General features: G+C 42.3%; 1 protein-coding gene across 4 annotated transcripts in view; it reads right to left on the reverse strand.

The window, feature by feature from the left end:
* Positions 1–23,420, reverse strand: part of INPP5A (inositol polyphosphate-5-phosphatase A) — a 191,643-nt gene that overhangs the window by 14,789 nt on the left and 153,434 nt on the right. For all 4 annotated transcript variants that reach the window (XM_053983614.1, XM_053983615.1, XM_053983616.1 and 1 more), the window contains exons 10-12: positions 17,400–17,495; positions 16,993–17,067; positions 4,839–4,912 (exon numbers count right to left, since the gene is read on the reverse strand). In XM_053983614.1, coding sequence (XP_053839589.1) covers positions 4,839–4,912; positions 16,993–17,067; positions 17,400–17,495 — 245 coding nt within the window. The remainder of the gene's footprint in view (positions 1–4,838; positions 4,913–16,992; positions 17,068–17,399; positions 17,496–23,420) is intronic.

Raw genomic sequence — 23,420 nt, forward strand, 5'->3', positions numbered from 1 at the left:
GACCCCAGAGCTGTGGGGAGGCCCAGCTGGCAAGAACGGATTATTTGGCAATACTAGAATGGGTTATTCGGCAATACCAATGCCTCAGCAAGTGAACACTGAGTGATGCACTCTATTGCTTTAGTAACAGTAATGCTGTACCCCACGCAATGTGTGCAATACTGCTACTAGTACAAGTGGATAAATGGAATCATGAATAATGTTGGCTTGTTGGGAAGGACCCAGTGCTGACTTGTTGCACCAGAACAGCCTGATGTTACTATCTATGACTGTGATTGAGCTCGATGTCTTTTCTGGGAATACCTGTACTTCTCAGAAGTACCTTACTTTGGGGCTAAATTTTACAAAATCTCATATTGGAAAAAAATAACTTGGAACCTGAGGGAAGAAATGGGTCAGGATTCAGACTCCAAACTACTGGGCTTTTCAGCAGTACATTCAGATGGGACAGCCTGGCTGGCAGCAAGGACCATAAGCTCTTTAGAATATGCTTTGTTTTCTGCTTGCAGCGTGGTGTGTAGTCCTTACTTTACACATGGTCTAGAGTAATTATTTGAAACTTTTTTACTTCATTGGTGGTCCTTTCTTTTCCCCTTTGCCATAATTCCTTAAACCAGACCTTGGATAATGCTGTCCAGTTCCTCACAAAATAAAGAAACACCCTATTTCAATTTGAAAATTGAGAATTGGTGAGAGTGGCACTGGTTTAATGTGAGTGGAAACATGGAGGCAAGATCTGAAAAATCATTGTAATTATTAAATTCAAATTGTTTTGGAAGAAATGACAGCTGTCTCTCTGCTTGCAGCTGGGAAGCTGTTTCTGTGCTTCAGCCTTAGATGCTGTAAGCACCCAAACAACTGCATCATGTCAGGTGGGAATTTGCTCCTTGGGGGCTGAGAGATCCATGGATGATTTCAGATACCTCACTAATACTGGAAGGAGTTTTACAGTGCATGAGTGAGTTTGAAGTTCAGTAGAAAATACTTCTTAGTTGGCAAAAAAAAAAAAAAATTGTGTTATAAAAGTAACTGATAATGCAAGCATAAAAATAACCTAGGGCTTTTTCATATGAATGCCTAACTCCCTTTTTGTGAGACAACAGGACCCAGTAGCATTACTGAGGAGGTGTTCTAGGAAACGAGAATCCCGATTGCTTCAGGAGTGCTGCCCTGCCCTGTCAGCAGGCAGTCTGTATGATCTGAGAACATGCAGAGAGGCAGTGAGAACACTGGGAATGAAGAGCAGCCTGCTGACACCTAAACCATCATCTTGTACTTCCATTTCACACCCAAGGGTGAGATTGGGGCTCTGTGCAATGGCATCCAGAGGTTCTACTCTGCATAGTCTCTGCAGAAGGGAAGGAACAAGGGAGCACTCTGGGCTTTGCTTCATGCAGAGCAGGCTGGCTCAGTGTAAATCAGACCACAAAAATACATGTGTCATTGTGCAACCTCCTAGGACAGAGAAGGGTCATGGGACAAAATACAAGGTAGAGAAAAAATATTTTATGGACTAAATAAGATTTTTGCAGAACAGTGAACCAGAGCTAGAGAGAATTCCAAAGGAGGACACTCTGCCGAGAATAAATGAGATTCAACCCGTCTCCTGCTCAGAGGTGTCAAAAGCCGAGACACTGCCAGTGCAGAGGGTCTGCTTGAGACAAATATCACACAGAGGGTATCTAAGACACAAACATATGTCCAACCAGTAAATTACATGACAGCCTAATTCAACAACAAACAAGAATAGGTCACTTTAAGAGAATGATTAATACATGAGATTGCTGTGCATGCAGCCTTATCTGAGAGCAAACCTTGTATGTGGGTGTGAACTCTTGCTAAAGTCAGCTCCTATCTTTGTTATACAACAGCTACAAGAATAATTATAATAATTAATGGAGAGCAGTGATAAAGGTAACAATTGCCCACCTGTATATTGACAGACCACAATGTTTTTACTTCTTTTTTTTCACACCTCCTGCCTTTTGCAGTGATTGTTGACCATGAAGCCTTTGCAGCCTCACACTGGGCTGTTTGCTCATGGCCAAACTGTTCAGCTTGTGAGTGACAGAGCTTACAGAGTTTAAAATTCTAATTTGTATTTAGTTTCCAGGGGCTTGGGTTGCTATGGGCTACACTAGATCACAAAGGGTAACAAGATGAAAAGATGAATATTCACTATATAAAATAAAAGACCTCAAAATATAGAAGTGGGTGAATAATGTCTGAGGAATACTCTTTGGAAATATTTTTTACAGGTTGTCTAACATAGCAGACCTGCCACATAGCCTGTGGTCTCTTGTTAAACTGTGGCTGCCCTCCCAGGAGGCCCTCCCCTTTGGTATATCTCAGCAGGACAGAGGAAGGGTTTGTGAGGGAAGGGTGGACTCTGGACAGGGCCACAGGAATGCCTGGCCCTGGCTGTCCTCCTGCCACTGCCCTGGAGGCTCCAAGGACCCTGGACAGAACGTGCTGGGAAACCCTGTGGGCATAGCATCAGCAGATCCAGGTCCAGAACAGATGGGACGAGCCTCTTTCCCCTGGAAGTTCATTCACTGCATCCTTGACATGCTCCTCTGGGCACAGGCATACAAGGTGCTGAGCTGATATGGCTTAGGCACATACATTAAAGAATTGAAAGGAACTCAGAATTGAAGAGAAGTTTGGAAAATGCTTTAGGGCTGCTGAACAGAGAGGAGATAACTGACAGGCCTGCAGATGCTGTCAGTGCTATAAAATCACAGAATGAAGGAATGGTTTGGGTTGAAGGAACCCTTGAGCTCAGTCAAAGCGTTGTTCTAGATGGGTTCTAAGGGGTGACTACCTGAGCACCCCTCCTTCTGCACTGCATCATGATGGTCACCCATGGCAGCATGAAGAATTCACAGCAGATCAAGTAGACATTTGGTCTTAAATGACAGTATTGCACTGGGGAAGAACAATAGATTCATTTTGAGTTCCCCAAGTATGCCTGCAGAAATGCCAGGTTTAGATGTGGCTGTAGGAGCACTCAGAAGTGGCTCTCCAACCCATCCCACATTCAAAGTTAACTGAAGAGTCCCGAAGCTAATGTGCAGTAACACAGAGTCTGTCAAGACCCTGTAGAAAGTCCTTTGTATATGGAGGAACATTAATTTGCTGTGCTGCCTTAATACCATTCCATTTACAGATACAAATTTAATCTGTAACTATAAATCTCATAGAAGTATTATATAAGTAATTATTTATACATACCAAAAATTATGTATGACTAAAAATAGTAAAGTATTTCTGTTAAAAATACATTACTGAGCCTGTGGCCATGCAAGGACCACAGGAGGGGTAATAGGATGTCCTTGCCTTATGACACAGAAAACAAGGAGGGATGAGTGAAAAAAGCATCCTAATGTAAAGCTAGTTTGCTCTTTATATATACATGCCATCTTTCAGTATATAATTTTTTAATAATTTTTTATTATTACTATTACTATTAGTCATTGAGAAGGAAACAGAGTGAGTAGAACTAAAACACACAGAGACTACTCACACCTATTTCTGATCTCTGCTTGAGGGGAGCATGACACTGAAAAGCTCTTACAGAGTGGTCTGAAGAAGCTGAAAACTATTCATGGAACAATGTATTTTTGGTAAGCCTTGCTTTGGCTGAAAGCACTAATGTTGGAGAAATTAAGTAGAAGAATATGTATGGTATAAAAATTGCATCACTTCCCCTCACCTTCATCCACCCTGACCAGATACATGACGAGTGAGGCACACTTAGGGATGTGCACACCCTGCTGGTCTACTGTTATCATACTCAATCAATAAGGACAATTTAGAGTGGTGGTAACTCCGTGCATACTTCCAGTGTCCCAGGGGATCAATACAAATCAGTATCGCAGCTGGCTGGTAAGAAGTAATGAGATTATGATCACAAAAGGCAAGCTTCCCAAATTTTTTCTTAGCGTATGCCAAAACATCATACTTTTCTATCTGTCCATGAAGCATAAAATAGTAGTATCTAAACATATTAAATCTATTAACAAAAAAGTATATAAAAATCATAGTTTTATCTGCCTTTCTTCTACTATTTTTTGAACTTTTTCTTTGTGAATGCACTATTTCTTTCCCTTGAAAGCAACTGTGAGATTTGACTTCCTCACTCTTGGAAAGGGACGATACATGTATAAAACGGCACCAAATCTTCCACAGATTTCTCCTGAATAGAACTGCCGTTTGCAAAATGCTTGGTTTTGTATGATAGGAATAGTTGTCCATTCATGGCTAAAACACCTCAAGGATACTGCTGACTAAAATCATGCACCTGTATTAAGCCAATTTATTCTAACAGTCTTAAGTAGTTATATGATGTTTACTGAAACTGAAAAAGCAGAATCTAAGTTCCTGCCCTCCTCTCTGATACCCCTCTTGGATTTCCCTGAGTGATAGCAGTAGGCTCTACACCCCAGCTGACTGTACTCCTGCTGAGTGCCACTGCTCACAGTCATCAAACAGCTTGAGGCAAAGACTGTCTCTGTTGTTGCAGTAATGTGATTTAACAGGTGGTCTGGGCCCAGTGCTTAGAAGTCCTTCCACATCTCTGAGCACGCATTCCTGCCAGGTCTGTTTTAAGAGCAGCTATAAAAGACAGGATCAGCGGAACCCAAATGATGAGCTATGGAGCACTACTGGCATGTGGTTTATTAGTGATGGAGGGGATGTGGGGAGAATAAACAATCATGAAAGGAACAGAGATCATAATTTCTGCAATAAATATGGGAACATTCACATTTTAGCAACAGTGCAAGTAATAATTATGTTGTAGCTAGTTAAATAAATGGATTATATATGAATCTTACCTGGGAGGAAATGAGATGTCCAGTTCATACAATCTGTCTTTAAAGACTGACAGCTCTCTGTCAAATTCTAAAAGCTATAAAAGATAGAAATAAATGCTTTCACTCTTTAATGTTGAACTTCAGCAATTAAAAAATACTACATTACATAAAAGGAAACTATGATCACACACAGCTTGAGATATAGCCTTCATAGAATAGTTTTGGTAACACAGTATAAAACTGTCTGGACTATTTTGATACATAAACAGTGCCTTGAGAAAAGTGTTCAAAACATTCCTTTTCCTCAGTGAAAGTTGTAACATTGGCTCTTCACAGCACTGCCCTGTAAGTGCACTTACACTGCAAGGCTACATTTCTTGAAATTTCATTAGCAGTCTCTTCAGAGATAAACCAGACTAGCATTAAGAAAGAACAGCAAACTGATATGCTAACCAGCCCATGAGAATGTCAGTGAAATGCATCATATTACTCTGTATTATCTTAGTGCAGATAAGCAACTACAATGTGCACATCACTCTTGCCAAGCAAAGCCGAGTTCCTGTTCACCTGCTCTGGAGGGTGCTTGGCAGACAGCAGACAGAGGGATGCATGACAGTAGGTAAAGGGTGCTCCCAGGCAGCAGCCAAGACAGAGCACCAGAAGCAGGTGTTTAACAGATGTAATGTCCTGTATAAATATTAGTCCCAGCCACACTGGTTTTCCCCATGACCTCTACAGAGAGAATAAATATCCACAGTCTTTGTTCATAAACACGAACCCACTCACAACTCAATGATAATTGTCCCCATTGAACCCATAACTGTTCTGATGGATGCAAATGATCTTACTCCAGAACCTGGCTGGGGTGCAGCCCCACGTCTCAGGGAACTGCAAGCTAAAGACAAAAGCTCATCCCCACGGTGCTGGCCCTGGCTCTGAGGACCACTTGCTGTTCTGATGAGCGTCCCGGCACTGTCCCGCGCCATGGTGGTGTTTGCCCACCGTTCATTAATCATGTCCCATCTCACAGCTGTGCTGATACCACTGTATGAATGGTAGAGGTTCCCAAAGAAATTAGATCGTGTCCCCCTTTCCCCTCTGTCACCTCATAAATCATTCCTGAAATGTGCAATTAGCAGCTACTTGTACACATTAATTATCTGCGTGAAAAGCAGCTACCTGAACCACCTGCACTGCTGATTAGTTCCCTCTCCACGGCTCGCCCAGCTCTCTCCAGGCTCTCCTGCCATATGTAGGTATCTTTATATGAAGATGCCAGGTGATGGGCAGCTTTCCCTGCTTTAGTTCATTCGACACCAAACTCTGTGGCAGTATGCTGGAAAGATTCTGCAATGCTAATAACTGTGACAATTTGTGCTTGTTTTAACATCTGATTGTAAGCCTGAGAATTCAGTATGTCTACAAAAATATTTTGAAATATCTGCGTGGAAACTTACAGTATGTATCTAATAATATACTCAATACTAAAAGTGTTGGGCTGGTCCAGCACTCACTGGTATAACTGAAGTAAACTCAATGCACTTGAAGAATAAATGGATGTTTCCATCACCGTGAATGTTTCCAGGCTCTGTTTCTGTTTTTCAGTAAGCAGAACAGATTGGTAGCCACAATACATACACACTGGCTATGAAAACAAATATTACCATCCCTTTCCTGCTCCACATGTCTCCACCTTAGAGGTATCAGTCACCCTACGTGAATCTGGGATAGGAAAACAAGTTTCCATAGCCAGTTAAAACTATTAATTGAAATGTATGTCTACACATGTTTCCTACTGTTCCAAGTAAACAGCTCAGAGCAGGGAAGGGGAGGTGTCAGGAGAAAGGCTGTTTCTGAAGTGTTAAACTGAATGAAAGAACAATGCTCCACAGAACACAATGGTATAAATTACTCATGGCATCCCAAGGGTTGGCAAAGTTCAATAGATGCATTGTCCTCTCACACCAGTTCACATTTTCAAAATTTTATACATTCAGATTGTTCTAGCTATGATAATATTTGCAAACTCAGTGAGGCCTGGGGTTTAGAGGACTAAGCATTTGGATGTGCATTATCATCCACAGAAGTTTCTGCTGTATTTGTTTGCTGCAGTTGTGTATGCAGTGTCTGTGCTATGCAGATGAGCTGCTGACACTGTGGCAGATAACAGGAACAAGACAGCACTGTGTACTGTGCTGTCAGTTTCCCAAGTTTCCCCAGGTAAAGGTACAGCTTCAACCTGAAGCCAAAGCCCAACCAGGTGCCTAGAAGGATTCAGGGAATGCTCATGGTGAAGAATTCATCCTGCCATGTAAAACAGCCAAATATGTTTACTGGATTATTTGCAAGAGCTTTTATTTCCTGCTAGATATTAAATAATAACGCACTTTCATAAATTATTTTTCCTAGTTATTAAGTGACTGTGTAACAGGGCCTGTAACCTTCTGTCCAAACAGAGTGTGTAGACAGACACCTGCTCGCTTGAGAGGGCAAGGACGGGTTATCTGTGTGCTCAGGGCTGGGCAGTGGGAACCCCCCAACACCCCTTCTCTGTTTACCTGGCAGCACTGCAGGCAGTGAGGAGAGCAACGGAAGAGATGATGTGTGAAAACCTGAATTGTGCATTTTGAGAAACTGCAGTTATCCTTTTCAGTAGAAGACCATGTTTCAACTGTTATTTTTTGCTGTGAAAAACACTTGCATTCTCATTTAAGCCTGTAATCTCAAAATGCAAGGTTTTTGATGCAAGTGCAAGGTGTTCATTAAGCCTTGTCACAAACAATTACAAATGTCATTTGCCCTGAAAGCAACTTTGGTTAAGAGAAGGCACAGGGCCTGGCATGGGCATCAGTCAATTCCATCTGCTTTACAGATATACGGGTGCCTGGAGCAACCTGGCATGACAGAAAATGAATGAAAATTAACATGGGCAAGATGATACTGAGGAGCAGTCAGAATTTCACAGGGTAATGCCTTTACTTTTAAAGCATGTAACATTGTCTTTAAAAAACCCCACCTAGAACATACTCCTTTCATGGCAATTTCACCACAAGCTGCTCACTGATTTCCATACTGTACACCAATCAGCACTGTGAATAATGTCATTGCTGAACAGGAAACATGAGTATGTCTGTCACTCTAAATGTTTTAAAAATGAAAAAAAAATAAGTTCAAACACCAGAAATCAATATATTGTTCTATTTAATTTACTCATAATAAGATCATCTTTAAGAACCAAATCTTTAAGGTGTTACATGACATGCTGTGGTAATTTGAGCAATTACACAGATTTTAAAATGCTGTGACTGGGAGATCATTCCGGAATTATATGCCATAGGCAGCTTTCAGAAGCCTGTTATTTTTTCTCCAAACTCAGTTTCACCAATGTATTTATGTGAATGCCACATATTTATACCTAAATAAAAGTGAAGATGATGCAGGGTCTACGTTTTATCTGCTGCAACACTGAGTTGATGACATTACATCAAGATATTTGCTCTACAATGTCCAGTGACCAGCCCAACAGGAATGTTTGATGTACACCTGAATGAAAATACCATCCATCCATCATCCATCCTTCCGTCTGTCCGTCCGTCCATCCATCCAACCAGTGTATCAATAGTTAGTTACTACCTGTGAGCCACTGTGACCCCACACTGCTGGAATGCAGCCAGGCAGTATGTGTAGGAATGACTGCATTTGCAGCAAAGGATATTTCCTATTTATTTTGAGGAGAATTAAAAGCATTCAGGACTGATGGCTGTGTCAGCTGCAGTACCCATCACCTCCTAAGGGAATGATCAGAACTGCTGTTTTTCTAGGGTGCAGTGTATCCTGTAAAACCTGCTGAAGGGATTCTCACTTTTTGCTCCCTTTTTCTTGGCAGCACTGTAACATGCATTTATGTGCTGGGGTGGAAGTGAAAGCAATGCACAAAATTCTAAATTCCTACATTATGCAGCTTCACAGTAGTCAAAAGGTTATAAGAGAGTTTAGGCAGTTGCAGAAACCGAGGTTCTGCTTGCTTCAATTTAAAGCAATGAAGCACTGTTAAAAGGTCAGCATCTATTGGGTACACTGCAATGGGCCACCTTGGCTAAAATCATACACGTATGAACCCCTTCAAACAGGGCAACTTAATTCAGTCATTGGAGTAGAACAACAGCAATTACTCATCAAGACCTACAGACCAAAGTCAGAGCACTGGTAGATCAGGAGGTGATATTAGCAGCATTTATCAAATCCATCTGCAGGGCCCACAAGAGAATTCACAGCTGTGAAAGGGAAATGAAGTTTCAGACCAAAAAGAGGAGATGAGCATACATAAGTGACCTCAGAGAATTAAAACATGTGGACCCTGGTCACTGTAACCTCCTTTGCCAGTCTTGTGGAGCGCATGTTTTTTTACAAGAGACTTTGGAAAGACAGTAATTTTATCCATCTTTCCAGTCCCAGCAAATTATTTAGAAACTGATTCAGTAGTCTACTGATTTCAGGTAAAGGCCTGTGGAAATGCTGATCCTTTCCACTTATCCATGAAAATGCTGTACATACCTCTGTCTGATTTAAAGCTACTTCTTTCTCTAACAAAGACTATGTAAAATGATCTATTACTACATATTTTGAATCTTAATCTTCTTTCTCTCATTGCCAGTCTTTAAAATCATATTTCACAGAAAAAACACCAAATCATTGAATATAAATTTACCACTTATGCTGTTTTTGTATAATATTATATTTCTGCACATATCTATATAACCTGAATGGCAGTGTTGTCAAATCACAAACGCCCACATAAATGTGGATCTATGGCACACAGAGAAATGCAGATCTATGGCCACAGAGAAATGGCACCAAAGAGATTGTTCTCAGCATTAGGGGGGCGAGGCACAGCAATGCATGGCTAGTGGCACTGAGGGCTGACATGACTGGTATGGATAAGCTGTCAGTCAAACACCTGCTAACAGTTGCAAGGGCTCAGCCACCCCTCTCTTCTGCAACATGCAGCAGCAAATCCAGATCTTATCCTGTGAGACTTTTGTTACTTGAAAAAACCAGCATCAGAAATCAGAACCTGTTGTAGTATTTAGGAAATCAGCTCTCAATGAGAAGACTGGAGTATATGAAAAGGATAAACTAGTGAAGAAGCCAAAAGCACCGACACAGATTAAGCCTGGGTTTCCACTCGTGCAGCAGCAGGGAACTTTCTGCTGGCCACAGAAGCTCCTTCCACACCTCAAGGGCTCCTTGCCCCAACGCTGCCCTGCAGCAGTGAACTGCATCCCATCCCTCAGCTGCCCTGTGCCCGGCAGAGCCTGGAGCACACCGAGAGCCTCCAGCCCCACCACCCTGTGTGCAGCCAATGCTTCCAGCAGACGGGATCTGCTCGCCATACACAGCCTGGTGTGAGGCAGTGTGGCCCACAGGACAGTGGCTGTGCCCTGTGACTACCAGCTGCTCACAGCTGAACACACGCTTTCCATTTTCTGATGGGAAATTTGGATTTTGCTGCTCACTCTCCTGGGACTCCAGTGCTTACCTCAAAAGAAAGTTGACTCTGGAAAAATGTATTCATGCAAATTGCCATTTTCATAACTTTGCTGGGACAGACACTAAATATTATTGTAATAATTCATACACTGTGCACAGTAGCTTGTGACAAAGCCCCTTCAAAATGTCAGGAATGACTGAGTGGATGCTGCCTTTAAAACTGAAAGACTTTAATTAGGAATATCCTACCTGCAAATATGACACACTCAATGGATTATTTCATTAAACTTAATATATCTGTTATTGTGAAACATTAGTTTGTCCCACCTGGGAATCCAAACCACACACTATCCTGTTACACAGTTACTTGTGATCTGCAATTTGGGAAAAGCATAAAATATGGAGAATACAGTTTTAGTATTACTTGTAGAGTGGTTAAAATTGGAATTTTCTTGAGGAACGACTATGAAATGTTTCTTACTCAGGCAAAACTCCCACTGTGGATTGAAGATTCCCCGAGGCTTGGCTGGCATGAGTGTTTTGGGGAACAGCAGGACCACAGAGGCATATCAATGCTGGGTGTGCCCCCGAGGGGTGTGGGGAGCTCCAATCAATCCCTGTGCTGCCCTCACGGAAAGTCAGGCATCTCCCAAGGTCACTGGGAACCTCCAGACACCTAACACTGAGGTGCTGCTCTTCCAGCAGGGATTCAAATCCATCCCCTCCTTGTGTGGGGCTGCTGGAGGCTGCTCTGGGAGCAGCAGGGAGGAGGACTGCAGTCTGTGCCTCCCACACCTGTGTAACAAGAATACGCAGACAGGCCTCGGACCAGGGACCAGAACCCATCTCTCCATCTCTGCAGCTGGGTACCCCACTCTCGTCTCTAGCTGTGCCTTTTGTATGAAAGTATCCTCAAGGACAATTTTTCAAGTTAAAATTACTATTTGCTTTTCTCTGTGCAATCTTTTGTGCATGCAGACATTAATTTGGGAGGTTATCAGGGGTACCTGGAGAGCACAAGAGGATTGAGCTGCTGCAGAGAGATGGTGAAAAAACAATTAAGCACCTTTCTATTCTTATTTGGCTTGCCACAGACTTTGGGCAAGGTGTGGAAGCTTTGGTAAGGCGCTTGTGTGCACAAATATTAACTCTAAGGGATGATGGTGACATCCATAAACTTGGGGACTGGAATGCAGGTGCAAACGTTGCCTCCCTGGATATTCTCTTATATGTCACACAGGTTAAAAAGAGCCAAAGCACATTAGCAGATCATACTACAGGCTGGATTACAGAGTGCAAATACAGATGCTGAACCTACTCTTAGGGCTAGACTTAAACAAGAGACAATGGTAAAAAAAAAAAAAAAAAATCACAGTACACTTGAATTATCCTTAGGCCATACAGCAGCTGTATAGAACAGGATGGGGGAAAAGGTAATGAAATACTATTTGTAACTTTGTGCTATGGACAAATTTTACATCAGAATTATTCATCTATTTGAAGCTTGCGGTAAACAGCTAACCCAACACATCTGGATTGACTTGTTTGTGCAATCTGGATTTACATTTCTGTTTTGCTAGTGAGAACAATTTATTGGTAATATTCCCTATCTCTGTCATTTCTCATTTTGCAGTTTATCCAGTGGCATATCAACTAATGGCTCATTTAAGCAAATGCAATTCTAAACACAGGAATGCTGCTTCTGAATAAAGACGCAGAGCATGAAGCTATTTTCCTATTAATACTTTATGAAAATCAGGCATCTCAGAAGATTATCTTAAATAAAAGAAGCAGTTTCAGGATAGGCAGGATTTCTTTATGACCAGTCTGAGGTAGCAATGGTCCTAAGCAATCAATTTCCTTTCTCTATCCTAATTTGCCCTTATACATCATATTCAAGATTTTATCTGGACAGGGGCTGGTTGGCTCAGTGGATAAACCTCTGCCTTTTCACCTCTGGGATCATGGTTCAAGTCATACCCTGATGAAATGCACTTGATCGTCCTAATCTAGTTCCTAGTGGACAGTATTCCCATTATCTTTAAAAGGGTCAGAGCCAGAGCCAAGGCCATTGGGAAGAGTGCATTGTGCTATATCTTGTCTGTTGATTAATACATTTTCAGTGACGCCAGATCTTTAATCTTCATAAGAATACATATTCTCACAAAAATCTTAATAGAGGTCCCTTGCGGACTATATCCTTCTGCTCAATTTGTGTATCATTTCAGGATTTCCTGGGAACACACACATTCCCCCCCAAATATATTGCTTAAAATTTAAAAGTTTGTTTGCCTGTACTGTTTGCAATAACATCTCTAGGTTAACTAGCATGGTAACACATCACTTTAAATCACTACTTCTCAGAGGGAAAACAAGACCTTTAACTCAATCCATACTTAAAGCACATTATAATTTTCTTCTCATACCATATCAGTTGAGGCTGAACACACACAGAATAAAGGGAATTTATTCTGTGAAGGGAAACTGAGTCAGAACATACTCTCCATAAGAGTTCACTGTTTGTCCTCTGCACCAAGCGAGCTGCTGCACAATTAAGAAATAGAATCACTTCCATTCCATGAAAATCCAGGTTTGGAATCATTGGGCTTTTCAGCATAACACTCTTGGCTCTGGTTTGGCATGAATGCTGGTACACCACCAGGCCCTCTGAACCCTCTGGTGATCCTGGAGCTGTGTGCAGCAGCGCCGTTGGACTAATCCTTCTGCCCCTGAGCAGCCCAAAGCACACGGGACACGGGCTCTGTGTTTCTGTGGGAGGTGGGCCTGTGGGGGCTGGGGCTGCAGCACCCAGGACCAGCAGGGACAGCAGGATGCAGGACCACCAGAGCAAGCACAGCTTCACTATTAGTCACCAGCTTCCACAAAGATCAATAGAAAAAAGAGATCATGATCTTAGCAGGAATATCATCAGGTTCCACTCTTAAGGCAATTAATTCACTGATCACTTTTACTACACAGTTGTGGTCCAAATCCTAAGAACAGTGCATTAGCTTCTACCTGGATTGATTATTTAATACAGATCATAGAAAAGACAGGAATGTAGGTACCATTCCTCACCTTTAATTGCAGTTAAAGATTATAAAATGATTCCTGATGATTAAATCGTTCCTCTGTAGTCATTACAGGTTTTTACATTCTTACTATATATTTATTTAATTGACTACTGAAGAAATACAATTTAGCTTGTGGTTCTTTGGTATAAATCAATAACCTGATTATATTTTTTTTTCATTACATAATTACTCTTGGCTTGCTTTTCTTTTGATTGTTTTGAAATTAACAGGGAACTCCTTTTGAAAAAAAACCCCACTTATAGCCTGATCTATCACAAACAATTAAAGCATCTGGAAATATCTGGTAAAAGTGTAGGTTTATTCAAGAACTCCCTGCCCCTCTTCTGGAAGCACTGGCATGGCTGATTTTTATCACTTAAGGGCTGGAAATCCAAAGCTACAGCTGTGTTTTGTGTGAGTGACATGCTGGTGAGCCAGTGTGAGCTCAGCAGCGTGGGCAGCCCCACAGACCCCACAGGAAATCCATGCAGGGCTCCAGGGCACTCTCTGCACCTGCTGGGCAGAAGAGGAGCAGGACCACAGAGGAGCCATGGGGGCACGGTGGGGGCTCCCATCCAGGGGCTGCTGCCTCTGGGAAGGTGTGAGAACCTTCAATTGTCCACCACTCCAAAATGAGAAGCCTCATTTGTCCTTTTCCAGTACTCACAGACAAGCCCCCAGAGCAGGATGACACCATGGAACCAATCAGCACAGCCTGGCTGTGTGCTACCATCCAGGTCAGAAATGCTGAGCTTTTGCTAATTGAAAACAACAACGTAACTGGGACCTGTGCGATGCCAAGGTGGAACTCTGCATGCTGCAGCTCCTCCTGCCCACCTCTCTCAGTGCTCCTCTGCAACACCCTCCCCACACACCCACACAGGACAGCTCTGTGTGGGTGTGGACTCACACCCTGCTCTGTTGGATGGACCACAACTCCAACGTACAATTCAGAACACAGGAATTAAATAATAAAACACTTCTGCATTATTGCAACAGCTGTTTTCAAATAGGCTTTATCTTTTTTCCTATCACCATAGAACTGGGTAAATCTGGGTGTTCCTTTCTGAAATACAATGATACAGAACAGTCATTGCACTCTGGGGTAATCAATATAGGTAATTGCTAAGCTAACTTTGGAATAAGCTACAGCTAAGTCTGAATAAGCTACAGATTAGTTTGGGAAAATTAGACCCGACAGATTACAGTATGCATTTCAAACTGAATTTCTGTTAAACAGGTGATTTGTATCTATATCAGATTTTTCATAAAAAATAATCATTTTTATAAATATATATTATGATTCTTTTTGTTGATTACAATGTAGAAAGGAAAGAATAACTGTGTATGGACAATGAAAAAGTAGCCTGTTGATAATAAATATTTGTCAGATCTTGTCACATCTGTATACATTCCAATGCTACTGAAGAGACATGGCACTGATAAAAAAATACCCTCTGAAAAATCAATGGATTTTGAGCTAAAGCAGTTGCTAAACACACAGAAAACATCTTTATCCAACAGCCCCAGTGCTGTGAAAATTCCCAAGCCTTGCACTGGTACAGCTAAGGAAAATTTAATCTTCCCAAATACTCATCAGGGCACTCCATCCTGCAGACCTGACAGCCCCACTTATAATTAATTATACAATTTCGATGGGAATATCGACTGCACAAAGCTATAAATCATAGAAAAAGTCAATAGGCATGGACACATTCAATCATGTCCCGACCAATGATTACTACTCTTAAAATACAATAATTATTTTCAGGAGCCAGCTTGAATTAAATTTCTGTCAGGCCGGTACAAGACCGGCGGTTGATGAAGGATGCGATGGATTTTTTGGGTTGAATTCGGTGCAGAGACATTTATCGTTTTAGATAGGTAGTTTGTTTTTAGTGATCATGGTGCTGCGTGTTTAACTAGACCATGAAGATTAGATTATCTCCAATGGCTCATTATATCGTTTATCTCTTTCTTCCATGTTTGATCTGGAAGATTTCCCACTTCTTGATGCATGAAAGAAATGACTACTGATTTTGAAATGGAATGTGTTTAAGTGGGATTCTGCCTGTACCTTCACACCCCACAGCCCTGTATGCAAATCAAGCAGCAGCCATCCAAAATACCACTAGGACAAGGCAAACAAGCACCAAGAACAGCTTTACACAGCTTCAGGAATGCACTGGGGGAAAACACAAATGACAAATACTTTGTCAGTTGTTTAAAAAAAAAAAAACCTGTAAGAGTTATTATAATTATATGCATAGAGGAAAAATCTGAGACAGGAATGTGATTCATATGGGAAAAGGAATTGGAAGGAGACATTGCTTTGAATTAAATGTCCCCAAAACTGCAAAACATCAGTGAAAGAAACATTAGGCATTTCCGAGGATGCATTCACCTTGTAAATTGAAACCAAACAACCCCAGACTGATCTGACAGTGACTGTCAGAAGTCATTTGAAGCATTTGAAGGTACCACAGAGGCACCTCTCGTAGTGAGCACACAGGCCACATGAGCCACGCTGTGGGACAGCAGCAGGGACTAGAAGGGGAATCAGATCTTCACCTCTCATGAGTCTTACTCAGCAAACTCTTCTGACCTCAACAAATGAGTGAAATCTCATATTCTCACATGGAATCAATATCCCAGGTGAAGCCAAGTTAAAATCAGAGAGGGCACCAGGGCTTCAGCTGCCCTCCATGTCCTAGAGCCCTGCAGTCAGCCCTCCAACAGCCTGGCTCTCTGTGAGCAGTGAGAGAATGAGCTGTAGGCAGGGTTTGAGAGGAGAGGGGTGGAGAGCCATGGATCCTGTGCACAGCCCATCCCCAGGCAGCAAGCAGCAGTGTGCCCTGTGAGCGGGCACACTGTGTGACTGGCACAGAGTGCAGCTAACTGGGAGCTGGGGATGGGGCCCTCTATGTGTTCCCTTGGATACATAACTCCTAGGAACCCTGGATGAAATGGAGAAAGCTGCAAGCTGTGATACACAGCTTTTCCAAAATGAAGTGGCCACCATTTGAAATAAAATCACATTAAAGAAAATACAATGCCCCTCTCCACAGAAAAATCAGAGTCCTTGTTACAAATCAGAGTGTGAGTGTCCCATGTCTGCTTAATCCTCTTGGGAAGTCCTGTATGCTTGTCCACATAGTGACAGTCTGCTGCAGAGTTTGAGATTGCTATTCGAGTTACTCTTGTGTTTTGAGTATATTTTTGCACACTTAGAAGACCCAGGTGTTTTCAGAAGGGCTTTGCATTTAAGGGCCTTTCCTAAGTTACTGTGTGATGCACAATGAGGAGCTAGGAAGAAAAAGAGGATGCTTGAAGAAATGCAGACTAGAGGACAGACAAGAAAAGTGAATTGTGTACATTTAATTTACAAGATATTTATATAAAAAGAAGGTAAACATGCCAAAGTTAAGAATATGTACACAAAATAACTGGCTAAGTGGTGAGGAAATCTGAAACAGTTATTGTGTTGGCTGAATTATCTCTTCTCATTCTGCAGACAGGAGGGGTGATAAGGATAAAGGGCTGGTTAGAGAAATGCAATTTGTATGTGAATTCCCAACTTACTCTTTGAAAGGGTTTAGCAATGAACTTACCGCAGTGCCATTGTTGTCTCTAAATACGTCTTGATTAAAATAGTCAAAGAGCTTCTTTTCTAATTGCAGCATAACCTAAATAAAAAAATAAGGAGAAAGGTCAGCAAAGCTCTTGGACTCAGCAACTCAACACCCAGCTGCTGGCAGTGACCCTTTCAGAGACATGCAGCCCTTTAAAACCACACATTTCCACATGTCCAAAGCCCCTTGTCAGCTTGCCCATTTGCTTGGCTGGCAATCACTTAAACAGATCCAATTAACTGAGCATTAGGTGTGACAATCTATATCCTCCCCTCCCTTTACATTATCAGTTTGGAACAACTATATTCATGCTTTGTAGAAAAGAAAGTGAACATTCAACACTGTTTCTATTTACATAGGGGTGCCAAGGGCATTAAGTTGTTTACCTTTCGGTCATTATCAGATTCACGAAATATTAGCTTGACTACTTCATTTGTGTCAGCTGCCCGGATGGTCTGCATTGTGGCCTTTGCACATAGTGTCTAAGAAAAACATAAGAGGAGAAAGGGAAACAAGCTTTTATGCAACAGAAGACCCGATTTAACTGAACATTATGAATAGATCTTCAATGCCCCCCATCGATTACAATTTGCTGTAGGTCAAAATGCAAAGCATTGCTAATTTAAGTCACTTCCACTTATGATGGACTTGAAACAATAAACTGAATTACTACTTGAAGAGAAACAGGCAATATTAAGAAAATATCAGTCAGGAAAGGCAAATAGTCATTCAGCTTCTACCATGCAGACAGGTTCTTTCACAGTTATCACTGTATGCTGTATCACACATTACATGCAAATATCCTCCAAACCACTGCTTACAGATAATGACCAGGTTTTGTGCTGGTTCTTAAGAGCTGATAACTACATTGACACTGCAGTTCTGTGAGTTAACCCTTGTTTGCAAAAACATCTGCCCTGTAAATTCATGTTACAAGTACACTTTTCAAGTCAGAGAAATGCTTACACAATCTGACAGCAATTTTCACAGTTTACTTTGCATAGCAAATTCCCTCTTTTAAATAAGAGACATCATGTCCCTAGATATTCTGAGGACTGGGTGCCTAAAACATATTATGAACCAACATTTTTATCAGGCACAGATGAACACAGATGAACAACATTATATCAGGCACAGTATGAATTTCCACGAAAGTATTGGGCCTTGATCTATTGGCCACTGGCCTGGCTGAGACCCAGTTCCACGGGTAGTGGGGAATAAAATGAACTGGGCTGCTCAAAGGGCATGGCAACAGGTAAAAATCTAGAGCTTTTAGCAAAGCAGTTAGCGAAGCTTCAAGTATGTGAAGTGCTTTGAAATGGAGGCATATCCATCTTAACTGGGCACATTTCAGTAAGTGCTCTGCAGCCTCCCTGCCTGGGCAAGGCTGCTGGGTGTTGTGCAGAGCTACCTGTGCCCCTCTGCCTGGCTGCTGGGAACCACAAGGAAGAAGTCAGAAAGCTGAGGAAATTTTTCAAAATGGGCATGGTTCAAAGACACAGATGTGTCGCCACACGTGGGAGGCAACTCAGCATCCATGGCTGCTGCTGAGGCACACGTTGCTGACAGGATCTGTGCACAGCCGTGGATGTGCATATGGCAAAGACCGTCCTTCTGAAAGAAACCTTCTTTTGCTAGAGGCTCTTAAGAAAAGTGTTTTCTGTTAAAGAAAGTAACTGAGTCAAGGAAGCAATGAGGTGACTTCCCTGCTCTGCTCACCCCATTCCTTTTCATAATAACCAGACAAAAGATTTTCATTTTGTATAATGTTAATTTGTAAAATAAATATGTTCTGTGGTATAGACTTTCACATCCTACTACGTGCTTCTCTCACAGACAGAAATACTTATATTTGGATTCATTATCAGAGGTGCAGTGTCTACCAGACACAACACCATGAACTACAACTCACTTCTCCTTTCCCCATTCTCACCTTCTCCTGAAGGCAGAATTCATGCCAAATAAGTATTTAAACAAAAATCCATCTGCTTCCAAATAATTAAGATCTCATCTGAGGATCTCAGTGCCAGAATGGGAATAATCTGCCAATGGACATTTTGATCCCATTTGATAAAAATTTGATCCTGATAAAGGTCCTCACCTATTGGCACAGTAGAAATAAAAAGCAGCGAGTTGAGTGCTTTCATTTTTAACAAGTAACTTGAATGGGATTTGGTAAAAACCCACAAATCTGTTATTTTTCCTACAGGTTTGTGAATGAAACAGGTGTTAATTCCCCATCTCACTGAAAAAAATTATGTCCATTTCTGACAAACTTTTCCTGACTGTTCCCTCCCTCCCCAAAAGCAGTGCCAAGTGCATCTAACTCTGGGTTTAGCCTAGAACACTCTGCACACTCGCAGGTGTGTGTGCAATCACAGGTTCCACTGGCAGAAGGAGCACTGGCCCCACAGGCACAGGCACGGGCTGCTCTGCGAGTACTTCATCTGCTCTGCGGGATGTTCAGGTGGTTTTTTGAAGGCTTGGGAGAAGAGTGGTAACATGCTGGTGAAATGCCACCCTGCCTGGCAGGAGGAGTGGCATGCTGCACCTCCAGGAGCTTTTGCCTTCTAGCACAGACCTCCTACCTGTTCCCTCGCACCCAAGGCAGGCGGATGACCCCTTTGTCTGCTCGGACCTGCAGCGGCCGTTTTGCCATCTGTGTCCGAAGGAGCTAGTGAGGTAATCCAGCAGCGAGCCATTCCCAACCTCGCTCCCTCCACGCGGGTGATTGAAATTCAGAGCACAGATCAGATAATCGGGTCAAGCCCAAAAAAAGAGGCTTTGGGCTCATGTGTCACAAATCAGTCTGGTCCCTTCAAACAGCACACCAGATTAGAACAAGCACCCGAACAAACCAGAGCGGAAAACCCCGCAGCTCTCTAAAGCTGGTTTCTAAAGCTCTAACAAATCGCTCCATCTTTCACTCATTTAAACTTTCCAAATGAGGGTCAATACGGTCCCCGAGCATCCAAATGCTAATGCGCTTAAGTGCGCTTAAGCAGCTTTCCAGACTGAATGGGCCAAAGAAGGGCTCGAAAAGACACGGCAGAGTTACTGTCACTGTCAAAAAGTCATTGTAGCCACCCCCAGAGTGGTTGCAATTCAACAAATTCATGATTTCTGTCTCTTAAAGGCATCTGCTTGAGAACATTTTTTTCCCTGAGCTGCTTTATCTCACAACGTCAGGCTGGCTCCAAAAGAAAAACCCTGCGATCGACTCTTGAGAACCAATACAGAGAAAGGACCCACATACCTTATTGCTTTCAAATTTCACACACACAAAAAGTTACCTTATTCACAGACAAAAGTGATTGGGCAAAGGTTCATTTCTTATACAAGCTGGAGGCACTCCTTTTTTCCTCCTCCTTTCAATTTCTGCACAGTCGTAGTCACCCAAGCAGAAAACTTTCAGGACCATGTGCCTTTTTAGGCAAGCCTGCTTATGAAGGGATTTTTTGTTGCTAGCAAAAAAAAAATCAAAATGCTATGAAAATTCACTGTTCCTTGCTGGGTATTCCCTCAAAGGTATATTTTTACAAGGGCAGTAGAGGTGAAATCAGATATCATAACTCTACATAACTTCTTTTTTAAAAAAAATAAAACAAAACATATTTTTTTTTCTTTGGAAACAAGATTTGGTTAAAAAGCTTGCAGGAGGGCTCTATTCAGAGTTGAGATAGAGCTCGGTAGCCAGCCTTTCCCTAGCAAACACAGCCATATCTCATTCCTGTTTTCCCATACTATACACAGGTAGATGCTTTGTAGAACTTCTGAAATAGCCCTTTGTGATAACTTATGTGTACTGAACCGCAAAACATAGTAACAACTTTCCTGACAACGGCCTTAGAATGTAATAACAACATCCTGCTACACAAAGCTAGGAGGAAATGTTTTTTTATATCTACAAGAGACAAATCTGGAACTTCTTCTAGACTCGGCAATTCTCAGAATTATGCTGTTGATTTACAGCATGACACACCTTCTGCTCCCTCATATACACCACATATACACCTCATATACACCACAAATCAAAGTGTTTAAGACTGCATTTCTTCATACTTAGAGTAAATAGGGATACAGGCATTAAAACAATTGTTATATTCATAAAACACACAACAGTCCATAAAATACACTTTATATCGTGTTTATATGGGAACACTGTGAGCAGCTGTGGACTGCTCTGCTGCTTCCTGCTTGGCTGGAAATAGCTGCGGATTTTTCACTGATTCCACACTCCTGCTTTCTGAACATCCTATAGACTCTGAGTCCACCTCCTGATGTGTGAGCTATTACACGCTTGTAAGTCCCTCAATAATTTTTAGGCGGTGGGAGGGAAACCCCCCAAAAGGGGGTATTTAAACACCTAGAGACAGCCTGTCCTACTGCATCTGTCCACTCATGTTAAAGATGTGCATTATTGTTCTCTATTATTTGAATACTCTACTTAGGACTTATTATTACTTTGAATTCTTCTAAAAAACAGAAGAGAAAATAGAATAGATACATTGTTCCTTTACAATTTAAAAAGTTCAGCAATAGCTGCCACTGGAATTTGCAGCAAGCTGCACAGATTGACACAGATGTCCTCATGGCTGTGAGTGCTAGGAAAGAAGTGCAGAGTCTGAAGATTCCTGACAGAAGCTAAGTGAAATAAGGTCTTGAGCACATGAACAACCAAATCAACTACATTTTAAGATACTTGACTTTTTTCCAGTGAAATACTCTGTGGATTCTGGAATGACAGAAAAGACAGACATACATGTATCATCTAATTATGAAAGTGAATACTTCTGAAATGCTGCTCAAGACCCGAAATCAATCTGACACTTATTAAACTAGGATAATATAAAAAAAAAAATTATAATCTGGATGCAAATTGTATTTGAAATAATCAGTGAGGTAAAAAATTTGCTACTTTGGGAATAACAGAAGCATCTGTCTTGTTTGGGCTCCTCCTTACCTTTGAGAAGATTACATGATTTCCTGGATATTGAGAATACAACAACAGCGAATTCCCCAAATCAAATGACATCAGAGAATTAAAATTTGCAAGTGAGAAAAACAAAGTTACACGTAACTTTATGAGTCAATGAGAGTTGTGCATTTAGCTACAGGACAGATAACACCGTGCTTTTTAAACTGCACCTTCCCATTGAAATGGAGGCTTATTATAGCCAATTTTTCACAGCCACAGAGGTTTTTGGCTTCACAGCTGCTGCAAAAATCAAGGGCACCCCAGGGCTCAATCTCCAGGCTACAGCAACCAAACCCTGTCTGAGATGACATACACTTCTATTGAAAAAAATATTCTTTAGACTATATATTACCTTGTGTTAACTTTAACTGTGTGCAAATAGCAATAATATCCCAGAACAGCTACTACACTTTCCAGCAGCAGGAACTGAACTCAGCAGTGACGTAAGTGTTAGCTGAATAAAGAACAAACACAAACAAGTATTAATGAGAATCCACGTAAATACCAATAAAATTACTTTCTCTTTGGATGTTCCCAGAGGAGTCAGCTCACATCCAGCGGAGGCAGGGCGGTGGAGCCGGGTGGCAGCAGAAACCCCTGCCCTGCCCCTGTCTGGTGGCACTGCTCATGTGCCCTGTGCACAGCCCCTCTTCCGAGGGCACATCACTGCCACTGACAGGACCCTGCTGCCTGCACCGTGTCGGGACTGGTTTAACCTCAGGGCAGGTTAAAGAAGCACCAATCCTACCCCTGTGAGCGCCTGGCCCGGGAGCTGCCTGGGACCCGGTCCGCTCCACGCAGCCCCCTACAGAACTGTGGCACAGGGATATTCTGGGATATTTTAAAATGCTTCTTCGGGTGGTGTCTGAGACCAAAAAATCGGCACCAAAATACTATCCTCATGCTCCCATTGTCCCAGAGATCTCCTGCCTCCCTAAAACAGATGATCCCTGCTGGAAACAACTTGCCTTCCTTTGGTCTCAATTTCACAGCAGCACTAGGTTAATTGTAAAATGCATTTTCTTGTCCAGAAACAGATATAATTCATGACAAGGTTACCACAGCATGCCACCAAGCAATGCCAAACCCTTCCTGTTTACTTTTCAGGCACTGTGCTGAGTGACCTGAGCGTCCAGGAGGCAGCAGGGCCGCTGTCTGGCAGCACAGTGTACCTGCGCACCCGCCTGCAGCCAGGGTGGCTTCCCTGCCCTGGCACTGCCCAAAGCACCACCCGGCTCCTACAGAGTCATCCCACAGCACTGGCTGTGGCTCCTGTGCGTGTTTGCTCAGCAGGCAGGAGGCCAGGCTTACCACAGCATGCTGCTGCAGACCCTGGCCCGGGCAGGGATGGGCACTGGAGTGGCCGGCTCACAGCTGGAACAGCTGGCCCAGTGCCAGAGTGGCCAGCTCAGTGCCATGTGTCAGTGGC

Source organism: Vidua macroura, chromosome 8 (assembly GCF_024509145.1).
Source record: "Vidua macroura isolate BioBank_ID:100142 chromosome 8, ASM2450914v1, whole genome shotgun sequence".
In the NCBI taxonomy this organism is placed as follows: Eukaryota; Metazoa; Chordata; class Aves; order Passeriformes; family Viduidae; genus Vidua; species Vidua macroura.